The 26,921-nt window shown below is 52.7% G+C and overlaps 1 protein-coding gene across 3 annotated transcripts in view; it reads left to right on the top strand.

Annotated features, from left to right (window-relative positions):
* The window catches only part of PPP1R13B (protein phosphatase 1 regulatory subunit 13B), a 91,792-nt gene that overhangs the window by 63,351 nt on the left and 1,520 nt on the right, over window positions 1-26,921 (top strand). For 2 of the 3 annotated variants that reach the window (XM_039255828.1, XM_039255830.1), the window contains exons 5-16: window positions 8,882-8,983; window positions 10,704-10,878; window positions 11,645-11,841; window positions 14,030-14,170; window positions 16,841-17,021; window positions 20,637-20,806; window positions 21,163-21,661; window positions 22,730-23,508; window positions 24,094-24,234; window positions 24,311-24,444; window positions 25,130-25,296; window positions 26,452-26,651. In XM_039255828.1, coding sequence (XP_039111759.1) covers window positions 8,882-8,983; window positions 10,704-10,878; window positions 11,645-11,841; window positions 14,030-14,170; window positions 16,841-17,021; window positions 20,637-20,806; window positions 21,163-21,661; window positions 22,730-23,508; window positions 24,094-24,234; window positions 24,311-24,444; window positions 25,130-25,296; window positions 26,452-26,651 — 2,886 coding nt within the window. The remainder of the gene's footprint in view (window positions 1-8,881; window positions 8,984-10,703; window positions 10,879-11,644; window positions 11,842-14,029; window positions 14,171-16,840; window positions 17,022-20,636; window positions 20,807-21,162; window positions 21,662-22,729; window positions 23,509-24,093; window positions 24,235-24,310; window positions 24,445-25,129; window positions 25,297-26,451; window positions 26,652-26,921) is intronic. The other variant, XM_039255829.1, reaches the window with a different exon arrangement.

The following is a 26,921-nucleotide window of genomic DNA, read 5'->3' as shown; positions in this document are numbered from 1 at the left end:
AAAAAAAAAAAAAAAAAAAAAAACCAAACACGAACTATTGGGACTTCATCAAGATAAAAAGCTTCTGCACAGCAAAGGAAACAGTCAGCAAAACTAAAAGACAGCCTACGGAATGGGAGAAGAGATTTGCAAACCACACATCTGATAAAGGGTTAGTATCCAAAATCTATAAAGAACTTACAAACTCAAAACCCAAAAGGCAAATAACCCAGTGAAGAAGTGGGCAGAAGACATGAATAGACACTTTTCTAAAGAAGACATACAGAGGGGCGCCCGGGTGGCGGAGTTGGTTAAGCGTCCGACTTTCGCTCGGGTCATGATCTCGCGGTTCGTGGGTTCGAGCCCCGCGTCGGGCTCTGTGCTGACTGCCAGCTCAGAGCCTGGAGCCTGTTTCAGTCTGTGACTCCCTCTCTCTCTGACCCTCCCCTGCTCACGCTCTCTCTCTCTCTCTCTCCTAGAAATAAATAAAACATTTAAAAAAAATAAAAAAAATAAAGAAGACATACAGATACCTAACAGATACATGAAAAAATGCTCAATCTCATTCATCATCAGGGAAATACAAATCAAAACCTCAGTGAGATACCGCCTCACACCTGTCAGAATGGCTAACCTCAACAACACAAGAAACAACAGGTGTTGGCAAGGATTCAGAGAAAGGGGAACCCTCCACACTGTTAGCAGGAATGCAAACTAGTGCATTCACTCTGGAGAATAGTATGGAGGTTCTTCAGGAAACTGAAAATAGAACTACTCAACGACCCAGCAATTGAACTATTAGTATTTACCCAAAGGATACAGAAATAGAGATTTGAAGGAGTACATGCACTCCAGTGTTATAGCAGCATTATCAACAATAGCCAAACCATGGAGAGAGCCCAAATGCCCATCGACTAATGAATAGATGAAGATGTACACACACACACACATACACGCACGCACACATACACAGTAGGATGTTACTCAGCCATCAAGAATGAAATCTTGGCCGGGACACCTGGGTGGCTTAGTCGGTTAAGCATCCGACTTTTGCTTAGGTCATGATCTCGCGGTTCGTGGGTTCGAGCCCGCGTCGGGCTCTGTGCTGACTGCCAGCTCAGAGCCTGGAGCCTGTTTCAGTCTGTGTCTCCCTCTCTCTCTGACCCTCTCCTGCTCACACTGTCTCTCTCTCTCCTAGAAATAAATAAAAATATTTTTTAAAAAAATGAAATCTTGCCATTTGCAATGATGTGGATGGAACTAGAATGAATTATGCTAAATGAAATAAATCAACCAGAGAAAGACAAATGCCATGTGATTTCACTAATATGTGGAATTTTAGAAACATAATGAACGTAAGGGAAGGAAGGTGAAGAGAAGAGAGGAAACATACCACAATAGACTTTTTTAAAAGTTTATTTTCAGATGGGAGGGGCAAAGAGAGAAGGAGAGAGAGAGAATCCCAAGCAGGGATTCAAACCCACAAGAGGCTCAAACCCATGAACCCATGAGATCATGACCTGAGCCAAAGTCAGCTGCCTAACTAACTGCCTGAGCCACCCAGGTGTCCCCACCACAATAGACTCTTAGCAATAGAGCACAAACTGAGGATTGATGGGGGGAGGTGGGGAATGGGCTAGAGAGGGGGGATGGGAATTAAGGAAGGTACTTGTGATGAGCACTGAGTGTTGTAAGTGATAAGTGAGTGAGTTCTACTCCTGAAACCAATATTGCACTGTATGGTAACTAAATAAAATTTAAATTAAACAAAAATAAAGTTATAGGAGAGGAAAGCATCTTTAGGGTAACACAAGCCAAACTAGAGAGCACTTCAAAGCAGGTAGAGTTAACCCAGATGTACTGTGGGCCAGAGGGTCATAGAAGACCACCCCTCTTCGTCACTTGGCATGCGCCCAGAGCACACCGTTGGGACTCATCCGAGCCTGGTGTGCGGTTTAGAGTTGTGCCATATCCTGTCCACTGACGAGCAGCCGCTGGGTTAAGTAAATTGGACTGTCTGAAAGTGTAATGTCAAAATATCACTCCTTACAGAGCATTTAGTGTGTGAATGTGTGAAAATCATTATTCCGCCCCCCCCCCCCAAAAGGAAGCCTGAAAAATGGCATAATTTTTCAGGAACTGCAATAGAATCATTAACTGAATGGACACTATGCTAGGTGGTGAATCCTTTTGTTTTCATAGATAAAATTGCAATCTTTGATAAGTTTTTTGCACGTTAGAAAAATACACGTGGCACGTACTGACAGGCTATTTCAATAATAGATTATAAAACGAAGTCTTCTTCCTAACGTCATCCATGGCTTAGTGTGGAAGACGCGTGTGCTTGTATATATTGCATAACTGTCTACAGTGGTTTGTGTTGAGAAACTTTGTTATGTGTTTTTAATATCTGAATTATTGTAACACCACTTTCAAACAAGTTTAACATTTTTTTAATGTTGTATTTATTTTTGAGAGAGAGAGAGTGAGACAGCGTGAGCAGGGGAGGGTCAGAAAGAGAGGGAGTCACAGACTGAAACAGCCTCCAGGCCCTGAGCTGTCAGCACAGAGCCCGACGCGGGGCTCGAACCCACGAACCGTGAGATCATGACCTGAGCCGAAGTCCGACGCTTAACCGACTGAGCCACCCAGGTGCCCCTCAAACAAGTTAAAAACTTTATTTGAAGAGACAAAAAAATACTTTTGATGAAAGCCATGGTACCAAGTTGACTTGTGATCTAAAGGTTTCAATCATAATTATCAACTGAGTCCTAGTGTTTCTGATCACCTTGAAATTTTAGTTCTGGGAGCCTGTTTCTCAGGCAGATGATAGCTTCATGAGCCATGACTCCTACACATAATTAGTACAAAGGAGACTTTGCCTGGGAAATGAGCCCCTTTTCCTTATCTAACTGCTGGCACATCTTGTTTATTGATAGCTTATTTGTTGAAAATCTGAATGTAGTGTGTTTGGCTTTGATCACTTAATTATGGACATTTTTATTCTGTTTAAAATTATCTGGGGGTGCCTGGGTGGCTCAGTCAGTTTTATTTATTTATAATAAATAAAACATAAAAAAAACTTTAAAAAATTACTTATCTGAATACCATTTATGAAACCCTTTCTTTGCCAAGATGTTAACATTTTATCTAAGAGTATAATTAAAATGTAAACATTGACAGCGAGTGTTTGCAAGGATGCGGAGAAGCTAGAACTTTCCTCTGTGGCTCACGGGGATGTAAAATGGCACATTTCACTTTGGAAAGCAGTTTGGCAGTTTCTGTAAGGTCAGCACCCACTTAACCACACGACCTGCCTGTCCTACTTCTTGACTTTGGTTACCCAAGGTCCACATAAATTCCGGGACAGCTTTAGTCATCACAGTCCAAAAGTGGAAACCGCTCACGTGCCCACTGACAGCTGAATGGATGACCGAAATGTGGTATGTCCATACGGCAGAGTACTACTCAGCGCTGAAAAGCCCAAGTTTACTGATACATGTAACGACACCAGTGAATCTCAGAAGCATTGTGGGCGTGAAGGAAGCACGCACTGGACAGTCTCATTTGTGTGGAATTCTTGGGCAAACAGAACAAGGCTCTCAGGACAGAATGCCGGGCCCCACATCCGTAGTTGCCAGGGTGCGGAGTGGGGCGGGGGCCTAAGGAGTGGAAGTGACCAGCAGGTGTCAGAATTCATTCAACAGTGGATTTTACAAGGGTGCTTTTTATTGCCTGTAAGCTATCCTTCAATAAATGTGATTTTAAAAGTAAACATTGATTTCACTGTGTATTTGTTAAACTGGCCGATTGTCGTTCTGTTTCCACTCACTACCAGTATGGGTATCTTGGCAGTTTTGTGTATGAAATGGTCTAGAATATATGCTGGTCAATTTTTTAAAAGTTGCATATAATATCTTAAATTTAAGACCATAGAAGAAAGTTAGGTTTTATTTTTGCTTATTTTGAGTGTTGTGAAATAATTTTATTTGCAATTTCTGTAAAGTCAGGAGCAGTAACATACGGAGGGGCTGGCTTCTTGTTTGGTTTCACTGTTTTGGGAAAGGAGGCTTTAAAAGGGTCTTTTTATTTTTGGACCCACGGCTCTCAGGGTGGCCGAGGGAGGTTGTGAAACGTCCTCTTCTGGTTCCTCACGACCTTTGTAGGGCAGGGGACAGGCTGAACAGTGCACTTTTATAAGAGGCCTGACTGCTCTAATGGGAAATGCTGCTTCTAGTTCTCAGTGAAGATACTCAGTATAAAGAAAACTGAGCTCAGATTCTGTTCCTCGGAGTCAAATTTGATGAGTAACCTAATTGCTTCCATTGTGAGGTTATTCTCTAATGGGTCAGAACAGAGACTCACTGAGAACAGGGGCACATCCCACTTCGTACCCGCGGTGCCTCTGGGCCTGGCTGGCGTAGCGAGGGCCAGTGAGTGATCCTGCCGTGGTGTATGCGCGTTTCGTGCTCCAAACGGTTCCGGCTCCCATGACCCCTTTGCAACCACCTTGCCATTTGTCCTCTGTCACTTACTCATGCTGGGATCTTGAGCACATAGTTTATTTATTAGTGTTTGTTTATTTTGAGAGAGAGAGAGAGCATGAGTTGAGGAAGAGCAGGGGGTGGGGTACAGAGGATCCAAAGCAGGCTCCATGCTGATAGCATGGAGCCCAACGTGGGGCTCAAACTCACAAACCGTGAGATCATGACCTGAGCCAAAGTCAGACACTCAACCAACTGGACCACCCAGGTGCTCCGCACATCCTTTGCAAAGCCTCACTGCCTCGGCCGTGTGCAGCCCCTCCAGGCAGACCGGAGTGTAGAGCACGTGATCGGGAGGAAGGCGGTAAGGGCCAGGGGGGACTTGCACTAATGAGGCATTGAGAGAACTTGGGGTGGGCGTGGAGGGCCTGGTGGGCTCAGTCAGTAGAGCATGCAACTCTTGATCTCCGGGTGGTGAGTTCAAGCCCCACAGTGAGTGTAGAGATTACCTAAGTAAATTGTTTTCTTTTTCTTTTTGTTTTCTTTTTTTTTTTTTTTAATATTTTTTATTTATTTCTAGGAGAGAGAGAGAGAGAGCGTGAGCAGAGGAGGGTCAGAGAGAGAGGGAGTCACAGACTGAAACAGGCTCCAGGCTCTGAGCTGCCAGCACAGAACCAGATGCGGGGCTCGAACCCACAAACCACGAGACCATGACCTCACCCGAAGTTGGACACATAACTGACTGAGCCACCCAGGCGCCCCAGTAAATTCTTTTAAAGAGTCTGGAGAGGCAGTTAAAATGGTGAGGAAGATGTAGACTCTTCGCAGGAAGACAGAATGAAAAGTGTGGGCTTTCAAGTTTGGGAAGATGCTGTTCACACCGGAGTATGAGGGAGCGGACTCGTTCATATCCGCCCCACCGTGCTGGGCTGGGGCCTGCAGCTGCTGGGGCCAGGGGCCTCTGGAAGCCTCTCATTAGTTAGAGTGAGTTTTCTGTCAGTATTTTGTATATAAAAGTATTGCAAGCTAGACAGTTAAGTCTTTTAATTTATCATTTTTGTGGGTAGATTTGTGGGCGTTTGGAGAAAGAAGGGGAAAGTGATCATGGAGACGGGGGGCCAGAGGCTTCTGTTTCCCTCTGCTCTTGTGGTGGGTGGGGGATTTGTTAGACGTGGACATGGAGTTGGGTGGCCATGTTGTGAGAAGTGGAGGAGCAACCTGCCTTCATAGCATGGACGCTTGCCCTAGAGTCCTAGCTCAGCTCCAAGGTCACGTGCAAGGGGCCTGAGCTGTGGGGCCCCAGGCCGTCGCCCCTGCTGAAAGGCTATGAGAGGGGCTAGCCTTTCCTCTGGGCCCGGGCCGCATCTGCGAGAGCACAGCACCCACTTCTGCACTAGTGGTGCTGCTGGTGGGCGGGGCCCATCCTGCCTGTGGCCTGGAGCCGAGCTCGCCCAGTGACCCGGCCAGGAGGGACTTCCGGGAGCCACGGAACGGGATTTGATTTCTTCTTACTCGATGCAGTGCCAAGAAATAAGTGAGGATTTAGGTCATGGGTTTGTTTGGATGCACGTGGAGAACTGAGAACCGTCAGGAGGCTGAGCCGACCTGGAGGGACCACAGTGACAGGCCTGTCATCAAAGGACTGAATTTGTATGGAAGGGTTTTGTTGTCCTAAAAACTGAAAAGGTGCTGCTTTTTGCTAAATTTTCACATGGAACAATCAAGGGAAGATATACGAACGTGTGAAATGTAGCATAGTTGTTGACTTGTAAGTTTATGGTGGTTGCTGGTTTTATAACCCATTTCAGATACAGTTAAGGGGCACCTGGGGGGCTCGGTCGGTTAAGCGTCCGACTTCAGCTCACATTATGCTGTCATGGTTCGTGAGTTCGAGCCCCAGGTCAGGGTCTGTGCTGACAGCTCGGGGCCTGAAGCCTGGTTCGGGTTCTGTTGTCTCCCTCCCTCTCGGCCCCTCCCCCGCTCATGCTCTGTCTCTCTCTCTGCACCTTCCCTGCTCACACTTAGTGAAGTTACACAGGGGTACTGCTGGCTTCAGCTGCACGCGTGCCAAAAAAGTGTGTGGGTGACCCCTGCGTAAGGCTGACACGCGAATTTGTGAAGTGTTCTGTATTTTTTATGTTAACTATACTGGAATTAAAATGAAAATTAACATTTACACGGGGACATTCACTTTGAAAAAGTTCATTGAGCCGTTCCTGCATTGCTGACACCGCACAGCACTTCCCCGGCCCTCCCAGCAGGGCAGGGCCCCCCCCCCCCCAGCTCTCCGCACCCCTCCCCCCCGCTGGGGGTCTCTGCTCTTCCCCGCTGCTGGGGGCCACTGGTAGGGAGGGGAGACCAGATGTTTGTTTGTGTAAGTTGTAAAATTAAGAAATTAATGTAAATGGAAAGATTTGGTGAGTAGACATAGTTTTTCTCTCATCAAAAATACTTTTAGAAGTAAAGGTTCTAATGGTTTCAAAAATACCTTTTGTTGCAGTGATGAGAAAATCGTAGTAGGTGGAAGTTAGCAGCCCCTTATTCAGGTTAAAACGGAAGTGTCTGGCATTTCGATGGTTCTGCCGGGCTTTTTTTTTTTTTTGTACAATAAGCAAATTTCTTTAGAGATGGAAGTTTCTGTAATTTGGCAGTTTACAGTGTCTAGTTCTGAAGAGGGCTTTGCTCCATATTGTTTCCTCAGGATCTTAGGTAACAGAAGACAGTTCCTGATTCCATTTTTCAAGAATGTGCGTGACAGCCTTAAGATGGGGGAAGTGCGGGGTCAGTGCGGCAGCGCTTCCAGAGGGCGGAAGGGAAGAGGGTGCCCCGGGCACAGGGGGACAGAGTACAGAGCGCTGGTCTGGGGGAGGGACTGGAGCCCAGCCGCCAAGGTCAGCACAGGAGGGACTGAAAGCGTAGCTCCGCCCCCGCCACTTGTGTGCCCACCCCCCCACCCCACTCCCTCGCCGGTTGGGACCCAGGGCCCTGTGCCCGGCTTTGCCACGCGAGCGGGCTGGCCTGCGGAAGCCCCTTGACCTCCTCGGTGCTGGCCTTCTCACCTCTCCCTGCTGCTCTCTGGTGGAGGTGCCCACCCGGAGCAAGGCACGCGGCAGCCAGAGCCCCGAGGTTGTTAGCAGTGGCGGCGGAGCGTGGGGACACCCTTCCCCGCTCCCATCGGTGAGGTGCCCGGGCCTTGGGAGCTTACCGTTTTATACCCGCTTTGCAGGCAGCGTTGTCAGCGGCGGCCCAGTCCTTGGTGAAAGCCATACATATAGAGTTTTAAGGAGGTATTTGTATTCTTAGAATCTGTATTTTTCAGCTGCTTGAGACCAGGTGGCAGTGAAATGACATTTGTCCTCGAGGATCAGTACACCTTTATTTTTTAGGTGGTATGTTCTCAAACATTTGACATCCCCATTTATTCAAATTCAAAATCCCCATTTATTCACCCTTAAATAGCTAGTCCAAAAAGAGGAAAAGAGGCATGTCATTTTCAGTATACATTTGCAAAGGGTTGGGTCTTTTTTTTAACTCCTGTATAGTTAACATACAGTGTTACATTAGCTTTAGGTGCGCAGTATCGGGATTCAGCAGCTCTGTACGTTACTCATCAGGATAAGTGTAGGTTTCTCCCCTTCTCCTATTTCTCCCACCCACCCCCCCCCGACTCTGGTAATCATCAGTTTTTTCCAGAGTCTGTTTTTTTGTTTGTTTTTTTTCCTTTGTTCATTTTTTTGTTTCTTAAATTCCACATGTGAGTGAAAGTATATGGCATTTATCTTTCCCTGGCAGACTTATTTCACGTAGCATTGTTCTCTCTCAATACCTCTGTGTTCTAAATGGCAATATTTTATGTTTTATGGCTGAGGAATATTCTGTTGTATGTATACACACCACATCTTCTCCATTCATCTATCCATGAACACTTGAGCTGCCTCCGTAATTTGGCTATTACAAATAATGCTGCAGTAAACATAAGGGTACATATATCTTTTCAAATCAGTGTTTTCATTTTCTTTGGGTAAATAACCAGTAGTGGAATTACTGGATCATATGGTAGTTATATTTTTAATTTTCTGAGGAAACTTCATACGGTTGTCCACAGTGGCTGCACCAGTTTGCATTCCCACAATTTGTATCCCTTGGGGGTGTGTGTGTGTGTGTGTGTGTGTGTGTGTGTATGTATGTCCATCCCTTTTAAATATAGTATCTGGTGTATTAAAAAAGCTGTTATGTATATTATTTAATAAAAGCTGTCTAAAAGTGAGAAAAGTTCTTATGTACCGAGTAATTTGTATCATCCTAACTTCTAGAAGGGAAGCGATTTAAGATCCTGATGTATACTTGTTCTGACACGAGGAAAACAATTGAGCAGCTAAACTGTACCTTCCAGGCTGTCCATGTTCTGCTCCCCGCAGGTGGGAAATGCACGCGCGGAACTCACCCTCTCCGAGCTCCAAGATATGGCCGCCAGGCAGCAGCAGCAAATTGAAAATCAGCAGCAAATGTTGGTTGCCAAGGTGAGCTTATAAAAGCCAAGGTGGGAGAATATTCTTGAAGAGTGTTCTTCAGTAGCTGCTTCAGCCTGGAGTGAATACACCCACGGGCGGCCCTTGTAGGGCCCAGTCACGGAGGGTCGGTCACAGTGTCCTCCTGTCTGTTACCTCTTCTGTGATGGTGTATGAACACTCTAGCTCCTTCCAATTGGGAGGGCATCGGAGTAAGACCTTTGACACCCACACTCAGACACCCCAAAATAGGAGGTGGTTGACCTTAGTCAACTGTAGATAAAAGCTGACTGAGGACACCGGCCGTGGGCCGCGTAGCCATGACAGTGGGTTAGCCAGGCTTCCTCTCTGGCGCTCTGCGTGGACTTTGGTTTTCTTACTAAGCAGAGCTAGTGCGCTCTCTACACCGAGTTGTGCGTTTGTCATTGAGATGCTGTAACAAAATTTGAAATTTTTCTTATCACAGACTGAAAACTCAGCCCTATCACCCATGCCTGCCAGAGGATATTCTTGTTGTAATGATCTCTGAAACTGCTGTGAAAGGCTGCTGTATAAGAATACGGAAACATTTCTGCCTGGGTTCTTACTGCTTCTCTGTGGAGAGATTGCTTAATAGCCAAACGTCCAATCCCACTTTTTTCACTTATTGAGTGACCATTCAATTCATTGTACTATCCACTTTCACGTGGATATATCATAGCATAAATTGGGCTTGTTTTTTAAAGTTGTCTTGCAGAAAAAAAGTTTGTCTTGCGAAACTTATTGGAAATACAAGAATTAAAAAAAAATTAAGAGTTAAGTAAATTGGGAAGCTTTTCGTCCCATTAATAAGATTTCTCAGGTGAAGTGTACATAGTGTTATGTGGTTATAACATTTTCTAGCTCTGCTTTTTGTTTCCTTTCCAAATACTGATCCAAAGTATTACCGATAAAGAAATTCTTAGACATTTTCAGCAGCGTAAATGACAAGTTAATGCTAACATGTGTACCCTTTACATATTCAGGCACACACTCCCTTACTTTAGAGTGTCATGTGCTGTCCCTGCAGACTCACACTCCATCCTTTCCTTACTCAGATGCATTTAATGCATACGTGCGGGACCGTATTTCATGCCAGTGTTACCCCATCATAGGAACCAGGAAAAGACTGCTGAAGAGTCCTGCGTGTCTCTTTACCTTGGGATTGTCCTGTCCTTATTTGAGCGTGGAAGGTTTCATTCATTTTGAAGAAATGAATGAAACAAACACTTCCCTGACTGTTCAGTGTTACTTAGCATGTTAGAGGCTTATTCGCTTACTGATGAGCTTTGTTCAGTAGAAAGCCCTTTGCTTCAGTGCCGCTTTCCTTTAAGAGATTAACAAGGGACCTTGGGAAGCCGTTTTGTGGCAGCAGGAAATGTGCAACTGCCAGCAGGAAACTTGGGCTGCGGAGCTTCACACACAGGACGAAGATGAGGGTGTTTGAGCGCGTGTGACGCTGTAAGACTCTGAGGAAGGGTTCGTGTGAACTGAGCGTAGACTGCTGTGCGGAGTACAGCGCATTTGACAGCCTTCAGCTGTACGGGCCCCGATATCCCCGTTCCGTGGGGGCCGATGTCGGCGGGAGTCCGCAGGCGTTTCTTTACTGTTCGTTACGAGGGCTGATGGCACGGAGCTCACTCAGACTTGTCTGATGTGTAAAAGCGATCATCTGCTTCAACTTCTGCAGTCACCTGTCTCCTTCTTTTGTTAGGAACAACGTTTACATTTCCTGAAGCAGCAGGAGCGCCGTCAGCAGCAGTCTGTCTCTGAAAATGAAAAGCTTCAGAAATTGAAAGAGCGAGTCGAAGCCCAGGAAAACAAGCTGAAGAAGATCCGCGCCATGAGAGGACAAGTGGACTACAGCAAAATCATGAACGGCAACTTGTGTACGTTTGTGCCTTGCTCCGTGCCCACACTCAGGCCTAGATGACAGTCCAGCTTCTGGACACTGGGCACACGTGGACCAGTGTCACACCTTGCTGGAGAAGGCACACTGATGTCTGGCTCTGAAACCTGCATCTAAAAGGACGGGGTCAGTTAGGCTACGTGATCCTAGAAGGTCTCTCGGTGCGGCGGGAAGGTCCGTTGTTAACGCTTGTAACACGTTAGCTGCCCTCCGGACTGGGGCCACAGCGCCGTGACACTCCGCTCGTCCTGAGGGTCTCTGTAAACTGTATGGCTTAAACTTCATCTGTGTAGTAAGATAACCATACAAATGCTCATTTTTTACTTTTGTGTGTGCGGTTCTTTGTTTCATTCCCGTTTGGTAGGTGCCTGCCTTGTGTTACAGTGACCAGCCAGCCACACCCAGGCTCCTGCCCTTACACAGACTTCGGTCCATTGGTGCATTGAGATTCCTCAGTGGCTTGGCCAAGCTCCCCTTTGGACTGGCTGCCCCAGTTAAAGCATATTCCATAATAAGTGCACGTATAGTTTGCTGTGTGGGCAGTCACATCATGTGTCCTAGAGGCTTGTCAAAACGTCCGTTGGGTTATGTACATCAGTTTTCTCCCCAAAGTCTAGCCCTGGGTGATGCTAGAGCCGAGTTGAATGGATAGAAATGAAGAAATCACAAAACCAAAATAAATACCACACACACACACAAAATATCGACTAAGTGATGTCTTTTTCTTTATTGGTGGGACATTCTAGCTGCTGAAATAGAAAGGTTCAGCGCCATGTTCCAGGAGAAGAAGCAGGAAGTACAGACAGCAATATTAAGGGTCGATCAGCTCAGTCAGCAACTGGAAGATTTAAAGAAAGGAAAGCTGAGCGGGCTCCAGTCCTACAGCGGCAAGCTGGCGGGGCCGGCGGCGGCAGAGCTGAGGAGGCTGTACCAGGAGCTGCAGGTGAGTCGCCGGCGAGGGGGGTGGGGGGCAGTGATACTGAGGCCTCTCTCGGGCTTGCTTCTCGTGTGGGCAGCAGCCCCCGTGACCGGAAACAAGGAACTGGATATTCTAGTTTCATTGTAGGCACAAAATGTACTCAGTACCAAGAATTTAAGGTGTTTTTTTTTTTTAACTGTTTATTAACTTTGAGAGAGAGAGAGAGAGGGCAGAGACAGGGAGAGAGAGAATCCCAAGCAGGCTCCCGGCTGTCAGCACAGAGCCAGATGCGGGGCTCGACCTCAAGAACTGTGAGATCATGACCTGAGCCAAAATCGAGTCAGATAATTAACCTACTGAGCCACCTAGGCACCCCCAGTACGAAGGATTTTTAAAACAGCTTTGAGATACAATTCACGTAGCACATGGTTCACCCATTTCAAGCGTACAGTTAAGTGGGTTTGAGTATCTTCACAGAGTTCTCCGGTCACCAGCACAGTCCACTTTAGAACATTCCGTCACTCCCAGAAGAAGCCCATCCCTCTTCACCATAACCCCACACTCCCTGCCCCCTAGCCTAGCAACCACGAATCTACTCTTTGTCTCTGGATTTGCCTATTATGGAAATTTCATACGAGCAAATCATGCAGTGTATGGTTTTTTGTGCCTGGAATCTCTCACTTAGTCTGTTTTCAGTGCGGATTGAGTACGGAATTGAATGGGCGATACAGTGAGCTAGGGGGAAAAGTAAGCTTTCAGTGATATTTAAGGTCTCTGTGTACGCTGTGTTTCGATGAGAGAGATGCCTGTTGTCAGATCGTCGCCTCGCTCAGCTTGGGCTGCTGTCACCCCCTTCCACAGACAGCACTTCCCACAGCCCCAGAGCCAGGGAGTCCGAGGTCAGGGTGCCGGCACGTTGGGCCCCTGGTGAGAGCCTGCTTTCTGGCTTCTTGCTGTGTCCACACAGCTCTGGCCTTCCTCTGATGAGGCACCCACCCCGTCCTCGGGGCCCCGCCTCCAGCCACCACCACACAGAAGGCAACGTGCAGATTCGGGGACACACAGTCATTCAGTCCCGAATGGTCAGTCCTCCAGGTGCCCACGTCTCCAAAGTTCTCACTCAGCAGGTGATTTTTCAAGCCAGAAACAAGTTTCACAGTTCTGTTAGCACTTGCCAGAAAAAGTCATCGTTTTATGAAATGAAAATACATAATGACAGTAAACTTGTTTTTGTTGCTGTTAAGCTCTCTCATGTAAATGCGTAGAAATAATTTATGACTTCTTTTACATTTTAACCAAGCATTAAAAGTGCAGAGTTTTTTAAGTTTATTTATTTTGTGAGAGACAGAGACCTTGTGAGCAGGGGAGGGGCAGAGAGATAGGGAGACAGAATCTCAAGTAGGCTCCACACTGTCTGTGCAGAGCCCAGCGTGGGGCCCAAACTCACAAAACCACGAGATCATGACCTGAGCCGAAACCCAGGGTCAGATGCTTAATGTACTGAGCCACACAGGTGCCCCCAGAGTGAGGGGTTTTTAAGGAATTTTTTTTTTGAGGTGTGATGAATGTAGTATACTGACTTACACGTATTCATCTGCCAAGTTTTCTGACTGCAGTTGAGGTTACAAAGTACATATTGCCTCCTGTCTGGCTCACATGCTGGGCACACACGTGCATCTGGAAGAGCTTAACAAGGCAAAGCCTTCTGTGTGTGGTGCCCACGGGTGCCTTCTGTTCCGTATTTCATTTTTTAAAGTGCTGGCCGCGATCTGCTAACGTGATACCATACACTCCATTTGGAGGGCAAGGCCATCCTTTGTGAATTCTTGCTGCTCCACAGTGAGATGCCTCATTCAGTGGCCTGTGCAGGGTGGAGTAGACACCTGTCCTTGGGTCCCTACAGGACACACTCAGTAAACTGCCATTCCCAAGGGCCACAGTCAGGACCATCCGTAGCCGCCACTAGCACCAGTCATCCCATGTGCTCTGAAGAAGGCGTTTGCTTACGGGTAGAGAAGAACTCTGTTCCAGCGCCGTCCATGCTGCACATGTAAAATACCTGGCACATGGGTGACTGTGCGTTTTACAAATATATATAAGTACTTAATGACTTAATGTTACTTTTCTCTTATGTTTTTACTTTACCTGGCAGTGAGAATCTGATTGTTTAATGCAAATCATAAAAGTTGTATTTTTGGTTTTTATTTTGCAGATTCGTAATCAGCTTAACCAGGAACAGACTTCAAAGCTCCAGCAGCAGAAGGAACTCTTGAACAAACGCAACATGGAGGTGGCCGTGATGGACAAGCGGATCAGTGAATTGCGTGAACGTCTTTATGGGAAGAAAATTCAGGCATGTGAGAAAGAAAATATTTGTGTAAGATAAGCTACTAAAAATGATTTGGCGCCCAGTTGCACATCGTCACTATAATGGCATTTTGCTCCCCCATCTGCCACAGCCAATGAAACAGAAATTGGCCATAAGCCATAAAAAAAAAAAAAAAAAAAAATGACAGTAGAAAACTCCTTCCAAAGGCACGTGTATTTCCTAGGATGTGGGATCAAAACCCGCCCCATCCATAGCCACAGCCCCCATCTCCCCGCCCCCCTGTTCTGCTCAGTAGGTCTGGCCTGGCAGCCTGGGCAGGGGCGGCCCCGCTCTGCCCTGTGAAGCTGTGTCGCGTGGGCACGTTCTCAACCTGTGCCGCCTGGAATCCTCGCCGCACGCTGATAGGTGCTGCCTGCCCTGCAGTCGTGCGCGCTCTGAGTTGCCCCAGCCGGAGCGCTCTGTCCGCTCCCCAGCAGAGGGCTCTGTGAGGCTTGGTGCTTTTTAAAAATCTTTACTTCGTATTTTGACTTTCAAAGGTAATAAATACTCATTGAAAAATTAAAACCGTACAGAAATACTTAAAGGAAAATGTGAAAGTCCCTTCCACCCTGCCTTCATTCTCCAAACATGATAGTTTTAATGATTCCAGTCTTCTGCTTAATCCAGACAAAAAGGTATTTAATTTTTAATTGAAAATGGAATTGTAGGAATTATGTCATTTGCACTGTTCTCCTCGTCTTTCTTAACCACAACGTAGGTATCTTTCTAGGTCATTCCTTCACTCCTTTTGCAGCTTCTGTATAATACCCCATGTCCCGGGGCCTGTGGCCCCTTTCCCTGACCCCTAGGTGGCTTGGGTGTCCCCGATTCCTGCTGTTACTCTTACTCTCGGCACAGCACGAGCTCCCGCAACAGCTTGAGGGACAAGGGGCCACTGTGCGTGGCTCCTGCCTTCCCTGGCGGCGCCCAAGCACAGAGCCGGAGAGGAGGGCGTGGCGGCCCTCGAGCTGGGAGCTGCCGCCTGGGTCCTCGTCTGTCCGCACTCAGTTATGGGCACTTGCACGCTTTGACGAGTAACCTCTCATCGCTGCTGCTGCTCTCAAGGCAGCTCTCGGGAGGCCAGGGGGCTGCGGGAGCTCTGCCTGGGTGGGCCACGGTGGGGGTGGGGGCGCCAGAGGAAGGAGGGGGGCCGCCACTTCTTTGAGTGTCTGTCCTAATCAGTGGTGTCAGGCGAAATCTCTTATTTACGAACCAATCTACCCTTTTTAAAAAAAAAAAAAAAAATCCAGAGAGTTCGTGGTTGATCCGTAGAACTCTGTTTTCAAATGATGGAAGTTTTCCTTGCTCTTTCGGTTAGCGTCCTGCTTGCTCACACAGCATTCTGGCTGGGCTCCCTCGGTCAGGGCTCGCTCTCCGGAGAAGCGGAACGAGCAGGGAAATGGAGAATGACTGGTGGATGCGTTGACTGACTTTAAGTAACCGGCTCACACGACCGTGGAGGCTGCATACCCGACACCTGCAGCCCGGCCGCGTGGGGGCCGTTGGTGCCGCTGTTCGCGTGCGCAGGTTGTCTGCAGGCCCAGCGCCCTTTCTCTGAGCACCTCAGTCTTCTCTGTCTCAAGTCTTTCAGCCGATTGCACACGGCCCACCCACGCTGTGGAGAGCAGTCCGCATCATTCACAGCCTAGTGATTTCAACCTTGGTCTCTTCATAGCAGCATCTAGGCCTATTTGAGTAGATACCTGGGTCCCATGGCCTAACCAAGTTGACACTTAAAATGGGCTGTCACAGATGGCTAGGTAAAGTTGCTTCTTGCATTCCACCTGATCTGATACTTCAGGTAATCTTGAAGAACTTGGTGCCTCTGCAGAAATGTGTGTCTGCCCAGAGGTCCCAGGCCCCGTTGGGCAATTGTCAGAGTCCTAGGCCCTTTCCCCAAAATGATACATGCTCACATTTGCAGAGGTTTGCAAGCAGTTGTAGGAGGTCATGGATCCCTCCAGCCTGCCCCGGGCCTCTGAGGTGTCCGTGATCCTCCAGCTACATCCCTGTTATGGACCCTCTTTTTCGGTGGCATCACGTGATCAGTGACCTTGGCTGTAGTGTGGTGTCGTTGCCAAGAAAGGCAGAGCTGCCTGCAGGACACTGGTCAGAGTGTCGCTGGCTCTAGGCCATGTCCCTGTGTCCTGCACGGCTTGTTCAGTCCTCACAGCAAGCCTCAGCTGGACTTTGCAGACATGGGCACAGAGGTTTAGAGCCAGTAGGTCACTTTCACTTGGCCCTGGCGGCGCAGTGAATAAGTGGTGAAGCAGGACTTGACACCAGGCTCAGAGCCCAGGCTTTGACTGATGCCTCTGCCCACTGAGGGGAGGGGACGGAGAGCATCCCCCGGGTAAGATGGTTCCGCAAAGGTGTCCTGGGGAAGCAGGGCCCTTCCACCATCAGTTCCCGTTTCTCCTAGCTCACAAATGGGTAGGGGTTCTCAAAGGGAGAATCACTTGTGTGGGACTCTGGGCCAAGGCCCTTCTTTGAACGCTTGCCCTTTCTAGACACTGAGTTTTCAGGGTGATGGAGCTTCCTAAGGGAGGGCATGTCATTTAGGGAGTGGCTCAAATGAGAGCAGTCAGTCACACTAGGCCTGTGATTTCATTTAATTCAGGAGAATGTTAACTCTAGTTTCTTCCCCTTTTGTAGCTAAGCCGTGTGAATGGCACGTCGTCACCGCAGTCGCCGCTCAGCACGCCTGGCAGGGTTGCTGCAGTGGGGCCTTACATCCAGGTCCCCAGTGCCGGCAGCTATTCTGTCCCGGGGGACCCCGTAAAGCCCCAGTCTCTCACTATCACCTCAAGTGCTGCCCATGGAAGATCCAAATCCGGTGAGTGGCCCCGGTCCTCGCCTTAAAGGAGAGCAGGTGAACAAGGAAGGGGGACCCGGGGGACCTTGGGGACCAGCTTCCTTACAGGAGGCCACCAAGGTACGGCTCAGGCTCTGCCCGCCCTCAGTCTCCCCCCAAGTACTTTGTCTGCTAGGGCAGTTTTGGGGAGTTGCGGGCCACCATGGTAATGATGTGGCCCGAAAACGAGAACGGATTCTCTTTATTGAGCTGTGTGTCTTTACTGCGTGGCTTTTCAGAACAAAGTACTTCAGAACCTGTCTGCTTGGGCCACGGGTTTTGTTTCCGGGTATGGGTGCTCGGCCTGCTGCCGCCCATCCCGGCAGAGGGACAGCCTGTCTGTGAATGGCATGCTGGGGCTGGTCTTTCCTTTCCCCGCTCAGCACGGCCATAAGCAATCCGGAGATCTCCACACCGTCCCTACACACCGAATCGTGCGGTGTGACCAGCACCGTGCCCGGAACAGCCTCCAGTTCCCAGCCCAGGCAGGCCGGGCTCTCCACTGAGAGGGGGCTCTCCCTTCTCGGAAGAAGGTGGCTGTTTTCTAGACATTAAGCCAGAGCTTCTTTGCAGTTACACTTTCTCTCTGCTGGGCCGACGTGTCTCCCCGTGACACACGGGAGTCACAGAGTCCAGGTACCATGTGCGCAGCCTCCCCGCACTCACCGGCCGGGCCCCTGTGTTCAGGACTGGGGGTGGAGCTTGGCACTCTTCTGTTTGCTCGTGTTCTCTTGCCTGGTGCCCAGTCGGAGCAGCAACAGGTCTGCCACTCCTGCCGTGGGGTGGTGGGCTTGTCAGGACCCCGGCAGGATAGGTGTCCCCGGCCGTCGTGGGCCACGCGCCCTGGCTCTGCTCTCTCTACGACCGTGTCAGCAGCCACGTGGAGTGTGTGGTCGGTTCAAATCTCTAATTGCAGCTTTCTTTGAGAAGCTGTTGTTTACAGTTTGAACCACCCTACTGCGGGGAGCAGGTGTTTGTTTCCAGGGGCAGATAATTAGTACAGCCAGCCACTTCTCTGCTGACTTCATTTCGTTATTTACTTATTTATTTAATGTATGTATTTATTTCGGGGAGAGCACGGTTGGGGAGGGGCAGAGAGACGGGGACAGAGGTTGCAAAGCAGGCTCTGTGCTGACAGGCTGACGGCAGCGGACCTGACGTGGGACTGGAACTCACAACCCACGAGATCATGACCGGAGTCGGATGCTCAACCTACTGAGCCCCCCAGGTGCCCCCTGCTGACCTCATTTTAAACACTTCCTGAGGGGCGCCTGGGGGACTCGGTCACTTAGGCGTCTGACTTCAGCTCAGGTCACGATCTCATGATTTGTGAGTTTGAGCCCCGCGTCGGGCTCTGTGCTTACAGCTCGGGGCCTGGAGCTGCTTCAGATTCTGTGTCTCCCTCTCTCTCTGACCCTCCCCTGCTCATGCTCTGTCTCTCTGTCTCTCAATAATAAATACACGTTAAAAAAACCAAAAACTTCCTGAGCCGAGGACATCTCCCATTCCCCTCTTCCGTGTGGGTATGTGAGGCTGGGCCGCCTCACAGGGGCTTCCAGGAGAGGACACCCGTCAGGGCCTGGAGAACGTGTCCTTCAGAAGTCCAGCACCAGCCTCTGTCTTTCCCCTGCAGCGCAAGGTGACCGCACACAGGACGCCTGTGCCCCCTGAGCACAGACCCTGCCCCGGCCTGGAGCCGGGCTGAGAAGCATCCCTGCGGGGACCCTGACTCATGCTGTCGACCGTCCTTCTGGTTCCGTGTCACATAGACGGCCACGGGAAGCCCAGAGGACGAGCTTGTGGACAGTATCAGACCGCGGCGTCGGGCCTGACCGCAGCGCTCAGGGCGCTCTGCAGACCCGTGTGCACGCTGTCCGGCGGCGGCGGGCCGGGGTGGGGGTGGGGCCTCTGGCCCTCCACGAGCTGCTAAGCCAGCAATCGTTTGTTTTTTCAAACTGACAGAGGTCTGCTCGTCACATCTAGACTTGAGAAAAATGCCACATAAATACAATTTGTCCCTTCCTTCAACAGACAGGTGTGACGCCTGGGCTGGGCCACACACACCACATCGTCCTTGGGAAGGGTTTGGCCGATGCTGGCACAGCAGGGGGTTTGTTTTTAAGAAATTCAGATGATTTTCTGAGTTTCTTAAAAACTTTAGTTTTACCTCCTGTGTAAGCCTCCGTCATACTTGAAGATCATGGTCTTTTATAATAAAAACAAAGGGTCTTTCCTCTGCACCCCTGCCCAACGGAGGAAATTCACAGTCCCTCTTTCAGTCCCTGTGGGGCTCCCGTTGTGGATTTTTGGAGCAGCTGGCCGACGACACTCCCCAAGACCCCTTGGAGACCCCCTCCCTTCTTGTCTGCGGGTTGGGGGAAGCCATGTTCCTTTCCCCAGCTGTCCCCTCCGCATATCCCTGCTGTGTGGTCCAGCCCACACGCCCCCCCAGATCTAGGATGAGGCTGGGGGACGCGGAGGCACACGCGCTGCTTGCCTGGAAGCGGCTGACTGGTCACGGTCACGTGGAGCAAGGCGGTGGTTCGCTCTGGGGCGGTTTGCCCCAGCCGCTGACAGGGTCTGGCGACAGCGTGCAGAGGTCGCTGCATGAGAGGCACCTTCCGCCCTTGGGCTCAGAGCACGAGTGGGAGTTCCTCCTCCCTCAGTGCCACAGGCCCCGGCGCTGGCCCTGGCGTTCTGGGGAGTGATCTCCCTGCTGCTCCTCGGGGAGCCCCCTGCTCAGCTGGCCCGCCGCTGGGGGGAGGAGAGGGAACGTGCTGTTCCCGTCAGAAGCACCCAGAGCAGTCCCTTCTGATTGCCTTCCGTTCCCGTGGCTGATGGCGGGCCTTCCCGGCTGGGGTGCAGTCCAGCCCTGGGCCTGCTCTGTGACGGGACCGTGAATCAGAGGCTGTAACGTGGCCTCTGCAGGTGCTAGAATGTCCTCACGTGGCTGTGACTGCGTCGAGGGACTGCTTCTGCACCTCTTTCAGTTTGGAAAACGCTTTGTTAGAAAGCCTCTTTTCAGTGGCTCTCCTAAAATCCCAGGTGTGACTTTGCTGTCTGATCACTGCAGCAGACTGATAGCCTGCACACAGATCAGGAGGGCTTGTACTGGCCTCTGGTGCTCTTGAGTTACTTCAAAAGGATATAAATGTCTAACAGTAAAGTCAAATTTTTCTTCTAATGTGGAAGTGGTACAGGTCAAACCTGTTAAAAAGTCAAAGGATACATTTTTTTTTATTGCAGTATGTGATTGGCTTTATAAGTAACATCAGAAAAGTTCAGTGTTGATGGTCATTTTATTTCTTGGTGTTGATGTAGTAGATTTGACCTGCATTTAGGTATCTGCCCCTTGCCCGGGTTGGAGCGGCCCCGCGCATGGTGATGGCATCTCCATACGCGTGAAGGTGGTGCGGGTGCTGGGGGGGCCTGGCTGGCAGACGCCACCCTTGGTCTTGCCGCACACAAGCCTGTGTGCAAGGAGGGGTGGCCGGCCGCTCCGGCAGAGCCACTCTTTGTTTCTAGCAGGGGGTCGTTCCTAGGTTGGTTCAGCTTATTTCAGGAAAATTTTTACTCAAATTTTGTGTTCTCCTCAAGCCAACGATGGAAACTGGCCAGCATTAAAACAGAATTCTAGCTCTTCAGTGAAGCCGACGCAGATCGCCAGCGTGGACTGGAAGGACGCAGGCGTGGAGGGCCCTCTCAAGCAAGGGGCCGTCTCGAGCCAGCCGGGGCCCTTGTCGACTTCCGGAGCCGCGGAAAAGCTGGTAGGCCGTCCGTCTTTATCACCGAACACGACAGGCCTCGCCGCACCAGCCTCCCCTGCGGGCTGGGAGGGGCCGGGGGTCACAGTGTCCGTATTAAATTACGCCCAGCCGTGAAGAAGCCCACGGACCCTCGGCACTGAGCGCCTGCAGGAGGACACGTGTTTCCCTCGGGATTGTGCGGTCGCGGCCGTGTGACGGGCCTGCCGCGTTTGGTCCCCGCCATGCGCCCGGTGTCTGGTCACAAGCTGATTGGAAGGATTACGGGTCCTACTTTGTTTTCTCCTGTGACTGGGGATAGAAATATGCTTAACTTTTCAAAGAGTGACTTTGTTTTTCTTCTTAACATCTCAATTTAGGGCATCGAGATGGGTAAAGTGCCACCGCCCCTCCCCGGTGTCGGCAAGCAGCCGCCTCCGAGCTACGGGACGTACCCGAGCCCTGCGCCCCTGGGACCCGGCTCCACAAACTCCCTGGAGCGGAGGAAGGAAGGCAGCTTGCCCAGGCCTGGCGCAGGCCCGCCCGGCCGCCAGAAGCCCGCCCCGCTGCCCGCCCCAGGCGGCCACACGCCCGCTTCCTCACAGCAGATCCAGCAGAGGATCTCCGTGCCGCCAAGTCCCACGTACCCACCGGCCGGACCGCCTGCCTTCCCGGCTGGGGACGGCAAGCCTGAACTCCCACTGACTGTGGCCATTAGGCCCTTTCTGGCTGATAAAGGGTCAAGGCCACAGTCCCCCAGGAAAGGACCCCAGACAGTGAATTCAAGTTCCATATACTCCATGTACCTCCAGCAAGCCACGCCTCCTAAGAATTACCAGCCAGCGGTGCACAGCACCTTAAATAAGTCTGTTAAAGCAGGTACGGTGGGTTTGTACCTTGTTGCGCGGCTAGGGACTCATGCTTTTACTTTAAATGCCAATCCATAGCCTTACGTTCGGGTCACATGCTATTTAGGATTTAAAAAATTTTTTTAAGTTCATTTATTTTGGAAGAAACAAAGCACAAGTCAGGGAGGGGTGGAGACAGAGAATTGCAAGCTAACAGCACAGAACCCAGCTCAGGGCTTGAACTCAAGAACCGTGAGATCGTGACCTGAGCCAAAACCGAGAGTCGGACACTGAACTGACTGAGCTCCCCAGGCACCCCTAGGATTAGGAGTTTTAATATTTTCAGTGCCCGCCTCCCTGTGGCACGCGGGAAGCCCGGGTCCCCCCAAAAAAGTCCTCCTTCCCTCCTGCTTTGTGGGGACTTGTGCAGGAGCTGCCCAGGGGCTGGTGAGGGGGCTCTGCCCGGATGTGGTCCTCCGGCCACCTGGCGGTGCCTGAGCCGAGCCCCTGGGGGGAAGGCAAGGGAGCTGGCTGGCGTGTCCTAGGAAGGCGGGCGAGAGAGCACGGACACGGAGCCAGGTGGTGACTCTGGCCTTCACGGCAGGGTCCCACGCGTCACTTCTGGGCTGGGGTCTCCCCACGCACTTGGGCACAGGCTGCAGCTTCCAGGCTCCTGGGGACGCCCCCTGTCCTGCAGCTCCTGGGCCTGCAGGCCGGGCCTTCGTGTCCAGGGCGTCCTGGGCTCCACAGCGTGGGACTCGGCCTGCGGGACGCGTGCTATTTTGAGGTGTGGCAAGGAGGGCTGGTTTGGGGCGGGAAGTTGGGTCTGCAGCCATATGTTTTTTGCATCTGAGAAAGCCTAAATTGTGGACGCCCAGATGTAAAAACCAGTTAAGAGGGGACACTCCACCTTCCAAAAGGAGTCAGTGGGGTTCTCTGAACAGAGTTTTCCTCGGGGATTTAAGGTGGGACTTAGTGACACCAGAGCAGATTCCTGCTCTCCGTAGGAGCCCGCCTCCTGTGTGATCGCAGGGTCTTGGTGACTTGCCCCCCGGCCCCGCAGGACGCTCAGGTCACCCCTGTGCTGTGTTTCCTGCAGTGTACGGTAAACCCGTTTTACCATCCGGTTCAACGTCCCCATCGCCGTTACCGTTTCTTCACGGGTCGCCAGCCACAAGCACGCCGCAGTCCCAGCCGCCTGCAGAAAGTGCTGAGAAAGAGCCGGAGCAGGACAGCCCTGCCCCTCCCGGGGACGGCGGCACCGGCACGGGCGCCGTGGAGAGCCTGCCGCGGCCGCTCAGCCCCACCAAGCTCACGCCCATCGTGCACTCGCCGCTGCGCTATCAGAGCGACGCCGACCTGGAGGCGCTGCGCCGGAAGCTGGCCAATGCGCCCCGGCCCCTGAAGAAGCGCAGCTCCATCACGGAGCCCGAGGGCCCCGGGGGGCCCAACATCCAGAAGCTGCTGTACCAGCGCTTCAACACCCTGGCCGGCGGCATGGAGGGCACCCCTTTCTACCAGCCTGGCTCCTCACAGGACTTCATGGGTACCCTGGCCGACGTGGACAATGGAAATACCAACGCCAACGGGAACCTGGGAGAGGCCGGCCCTGCCCAGCCCACAGCCCCGCTCCCCGCCGAGCCGGCCCTCGCCTCGGACGCCAATGACAATGAGCTCCCTTCCCCTGAACCACAGGGCCTCATCTGTACCCACAGCACCCACCAAACAGCCGAGCCTGCTGAGGATGACAACAACAACGTGGCCACAGCCCCGTCCACAGAGCAGGTCCCCAGCCCTGGGGCCGAGGCCCCCTCACCGGGGGAGGACCAAGCCCCCCCACCGCTGCCCCCCACCGTGCCCCCACCTGGAGCCTCGACGGTGGGTGTCATCCTGGGCGGGCAACTAGTGTTTGTAGAGGACCCGCCTGTGTTAGCTGTAGTTCCGGGGGCAGTGGGGCCGGCCAGACTTGTCCGCGCCCGCACTGAGGCCAAGGGGTGGACAGCCCACAGGTGGGGCCCTGAAGAAGTGCGTGAGGCCCAGGGCTCCTCCTGGAGGGCCCAGTCAGGTGGTTTCCCCGAGGAAGGGAAGCTGCAGCCAGGATTTGAGGGCCAGGCAATGAGGGGGAGGAGAACCTTCTAGACGGAGCCCTCTGGTGGGAGGTCAGCATCGATGGAACAGAGGGGGATGAGCAGAGAGGGGGAGGAGGATGTCCACTGGGGTTGATAGGGATGAGTTGACTGACTCCCAAGCTTGGCTGTCACCCACCTCACTCGCCACCACAGGTGCCCCCGGACAGTGCTGTCCCCTAGAGCGCGGCACAGCAGGTGTGGCTGGGCCCCGGGAGTGGGCATTCGCTAGATGCCAGGGGCCGCTGCCCACGGCTTTGGTCCCCGTCCCTCCTTTCCACCACGGCTTGGTGCATTGACACAGTACCTGGATGTCAAAAGCGTGCTTTCTTCCCAGCAGAGCAAACGGACCAACCTGAAAAAGCCTAACTCAGAGCGGACGGGGCATGGGCTGAGAGTCCGGTTCAATCCCCTGGCGCTGCTTCTAGATGCTTCTCTGGAAGGAGAGTTTGACCTGGTGCAGAGGATCATCTATGAGGTGAGCTGAGCGCAGCCACGGGCCAGGCTGCCCTGCGTGCAGGGGGGTGGGGCTCACAGGCGCCTTGTGTCCTCAGGTGGAAGACCCTAGCAAGCCCAATGACGAAGGCATCACCCCACTGCACAACGCTGTCTGCGCCGGCCACCACCACATCGTGAAGTTCCTGCTGGACTTCGGGGTCAATGTGAATGCCGCCGACAGTGATGGCTGGTGAGGGCCCCTGGGGCACATGGTCTACACAGGCAGAAGCGGCCCCACTAGTCCAGGACTCGGGCAAGTGCAGAAGCAGACATGGGAGGGCGGGCGGGCCTGGAGTCGCACCCTAGAGCCATCTGGTGTGGTCCCCTCCCTGCTTTAGTCCTGTGAGTCCTCTGGTGAAAGGCACAGCTGTGATCGAGTCTTCTAGCAACATCCCGGGGTACGCATTTGCCAAGTGTTACTCTTCATCTGGTTTTAAATGGCCTGTACCCGTGTGGGCAGGGACTCCGCTTGGCTGTGCCGTTGTCCATGTTTGCATACAGGGCCCTTCCGCTGCCGGGCAGACCCCCCGGCCCCCCGCAGGGTTTGTTGGGAATGACAGCCTCCTGTTCGTGGGGTTCAGTCATCTGGGATTTTTTAATCGTGGCAAAATCCGCCTACTGCCTCCTGCCGTAGCCGCGTGAAGGCGCGTGTCAGCCACGCACGGCATGTTCCTGCCCGGGTGTGCAGAGCGCCTACTTGATAGGCTGCTTCCCGGACCCCTTGAGGCCCCGCCCACCCAGCAGTGGCCGCGCAGTCAGGACACAGGGGAACCTCTGGGCTCAGGGCGCAGCCCAGCCCTGGGGCCCCCCGGGGACGGCCCGCTCCCAGCTGGCCGGCCAGGGCCTCATGTGCCTTCACCTGCTCTCGGTTGCAGGACGCCGCTGCACTGCGCCGCCTCTTGCAACAGCGTCCACCTCTGCAAACAATTGGTGGAGAGCGGCGCTGCCATCTTTGCCTCAACCATCAGCGACATTGAAACGGCCGCGGACAAGTGCGAGGAGATGGAGGAAGGCTACATCCAGTGCTCCCAGTTCCTCTATGGTACGTGGGGGTGTTGGCACTGGGCACGGGCTCTTGCCCTGGGTGCGGTGCCGGCGTGCTGGGCCGGGGAGAAGCCAGGTACCACTTTGCCAGCACCCGCCAGTCTCCTCAGATGGGAGTCACGCTGTCCCTAAGGCTCGTTCTGAAAGCATGTTGGAAGGGCCATGTTGTCAGAGATTCCGTGCTTGGTCACTAAAAACAGCATGTTCTCTGTGTGGATGCGGCCCCTTTGGGTGGAGCAGCTGGGAGGTCTGGGGGGTGCTGGGCAGCACCCATCTGTACGTTTCTGGGGCGCACCAGGGCTTGAAGCATAGCCGAAGGTGCTCCAGGGTCAGGCTGCCGAGGAGGGGCCCCCGCAGCCCCGGCATGGGGTGACCACTGGTGAGTGAGCCACGGAGTGGAGCTCACCCTGCTGTAATTAAGGCACCGGAGCCAGGATCATCTTTTCTTTAAAAAAAAACTTTTTTAATGTTTGTTTATTTTTGAGAGAGAGAGGAAGGGAGGGAGAGGCAGAAAGAGGGAGACACAGAATCCAAAGCAGGCTCCAGGCTCCGAGCTGTCAGCACAGAGCCCGACGTGGAGCTTGAACTCACGGCCAGAGCCGAAGTCGGACGCTCAGCTGACTAAGCCCCAGGCGCCCCCAGGATCAGCCTTTCTAAGGATGAAAGAGCTGCGGGCCGTGTGCTCCACACGAGCTTGGGCACCATGGCCCTGCCCTGCCGTAGCGCTGGGCACGCGGGGGCACCCTGAAGCAGGCCCCAGGCTCCCGGCACGGAGGCAGTGGGGGCCACAGTCACAGGGACAGCTGTGCCAGCGGAACAGGGGCAGGAGGTACCCGGGCCCGTCTCGGGGTCCCCGCGGTCACTTGGAGTGTGAGCTTGCTTGGCGGTGGTGGCGCGGGGCCTTGTTGAGGGCCCCCCCTGCCCAGGAGCGGCCGCACCACCTCGCTGGTCGACTTTTGGAAGTAGTTCTGGGTGTGAATTGAGTTTCTCCGGCAACACGCCTCGGCCCCGGGACCGACCGCGGTGGGAACACGACTCGTGACACGGCCCTAGACGGCTGCCGGACCTGGGGCAGCACCAGGCCACGTGGCGCTTGCGCCCTGCCCGCGGCCCGCCCTCTGCGGACACCTGACCCCTCGCCCTGTCGTCCCAGGGGTGCAGGAGAAGCTGGGCGTGATGAACAAAGGAGTGGTGTACGCCCTGTGGGGCTATGAGGCCCAGAACAGCGACGAGCTGTCCTTCCACGAGGGGGACGCCATCACCATCCTGAGGCGCAAGGACGAGAGCGAAACCGAGTGGTGGTGGGCTCGACTCGGGGACCGGGAGGGCTATGTGCCCAAAAACCTGCTGGGGGTAAGCACCTTGCGCTCGCTTGTCCGGCCTCAGCCGCCGCTGCTGCTGTCGCTCCCGCGGCCCTGTCCCCTCCCACCGGCCCGTAAGTCACAGAGCACCGGGCTTCGTGCGGGGTGAGCGCGGCGGGAGACTGCCCTCGTCCACCCTCCACGCCCCCTGATCGGGCAGGTTTGCAGAGTTGGCTCGAGGCCCCGGCGGGAGCCAACTGTGGGAGCGGGGAGGGGGGGGGGGGGCCGGCCCAGGGGCCCCGAGCCCCCGATGCAGGAGCTG

The sequence above is a fragment of the Hyaena hyaena genome, unplaced genomic scaffold (genome assembly GCF_003009895.1).
Source record: "Hyaena hyaena isolate Hyena2069 unplaced genomic scaffold, ASM300989v1 scaffold_546, whole genome shotgun sequence".
Taxonomy (NCBI): Eukaryota; Metazoa; Chordata; class Mammalia; order Carnivora; family Hyaenidae; genus Hyaena; species Hyaena hyaena.
This window is presented reverse-complemented; position numbering and strand designations above follow the sequence as displayed.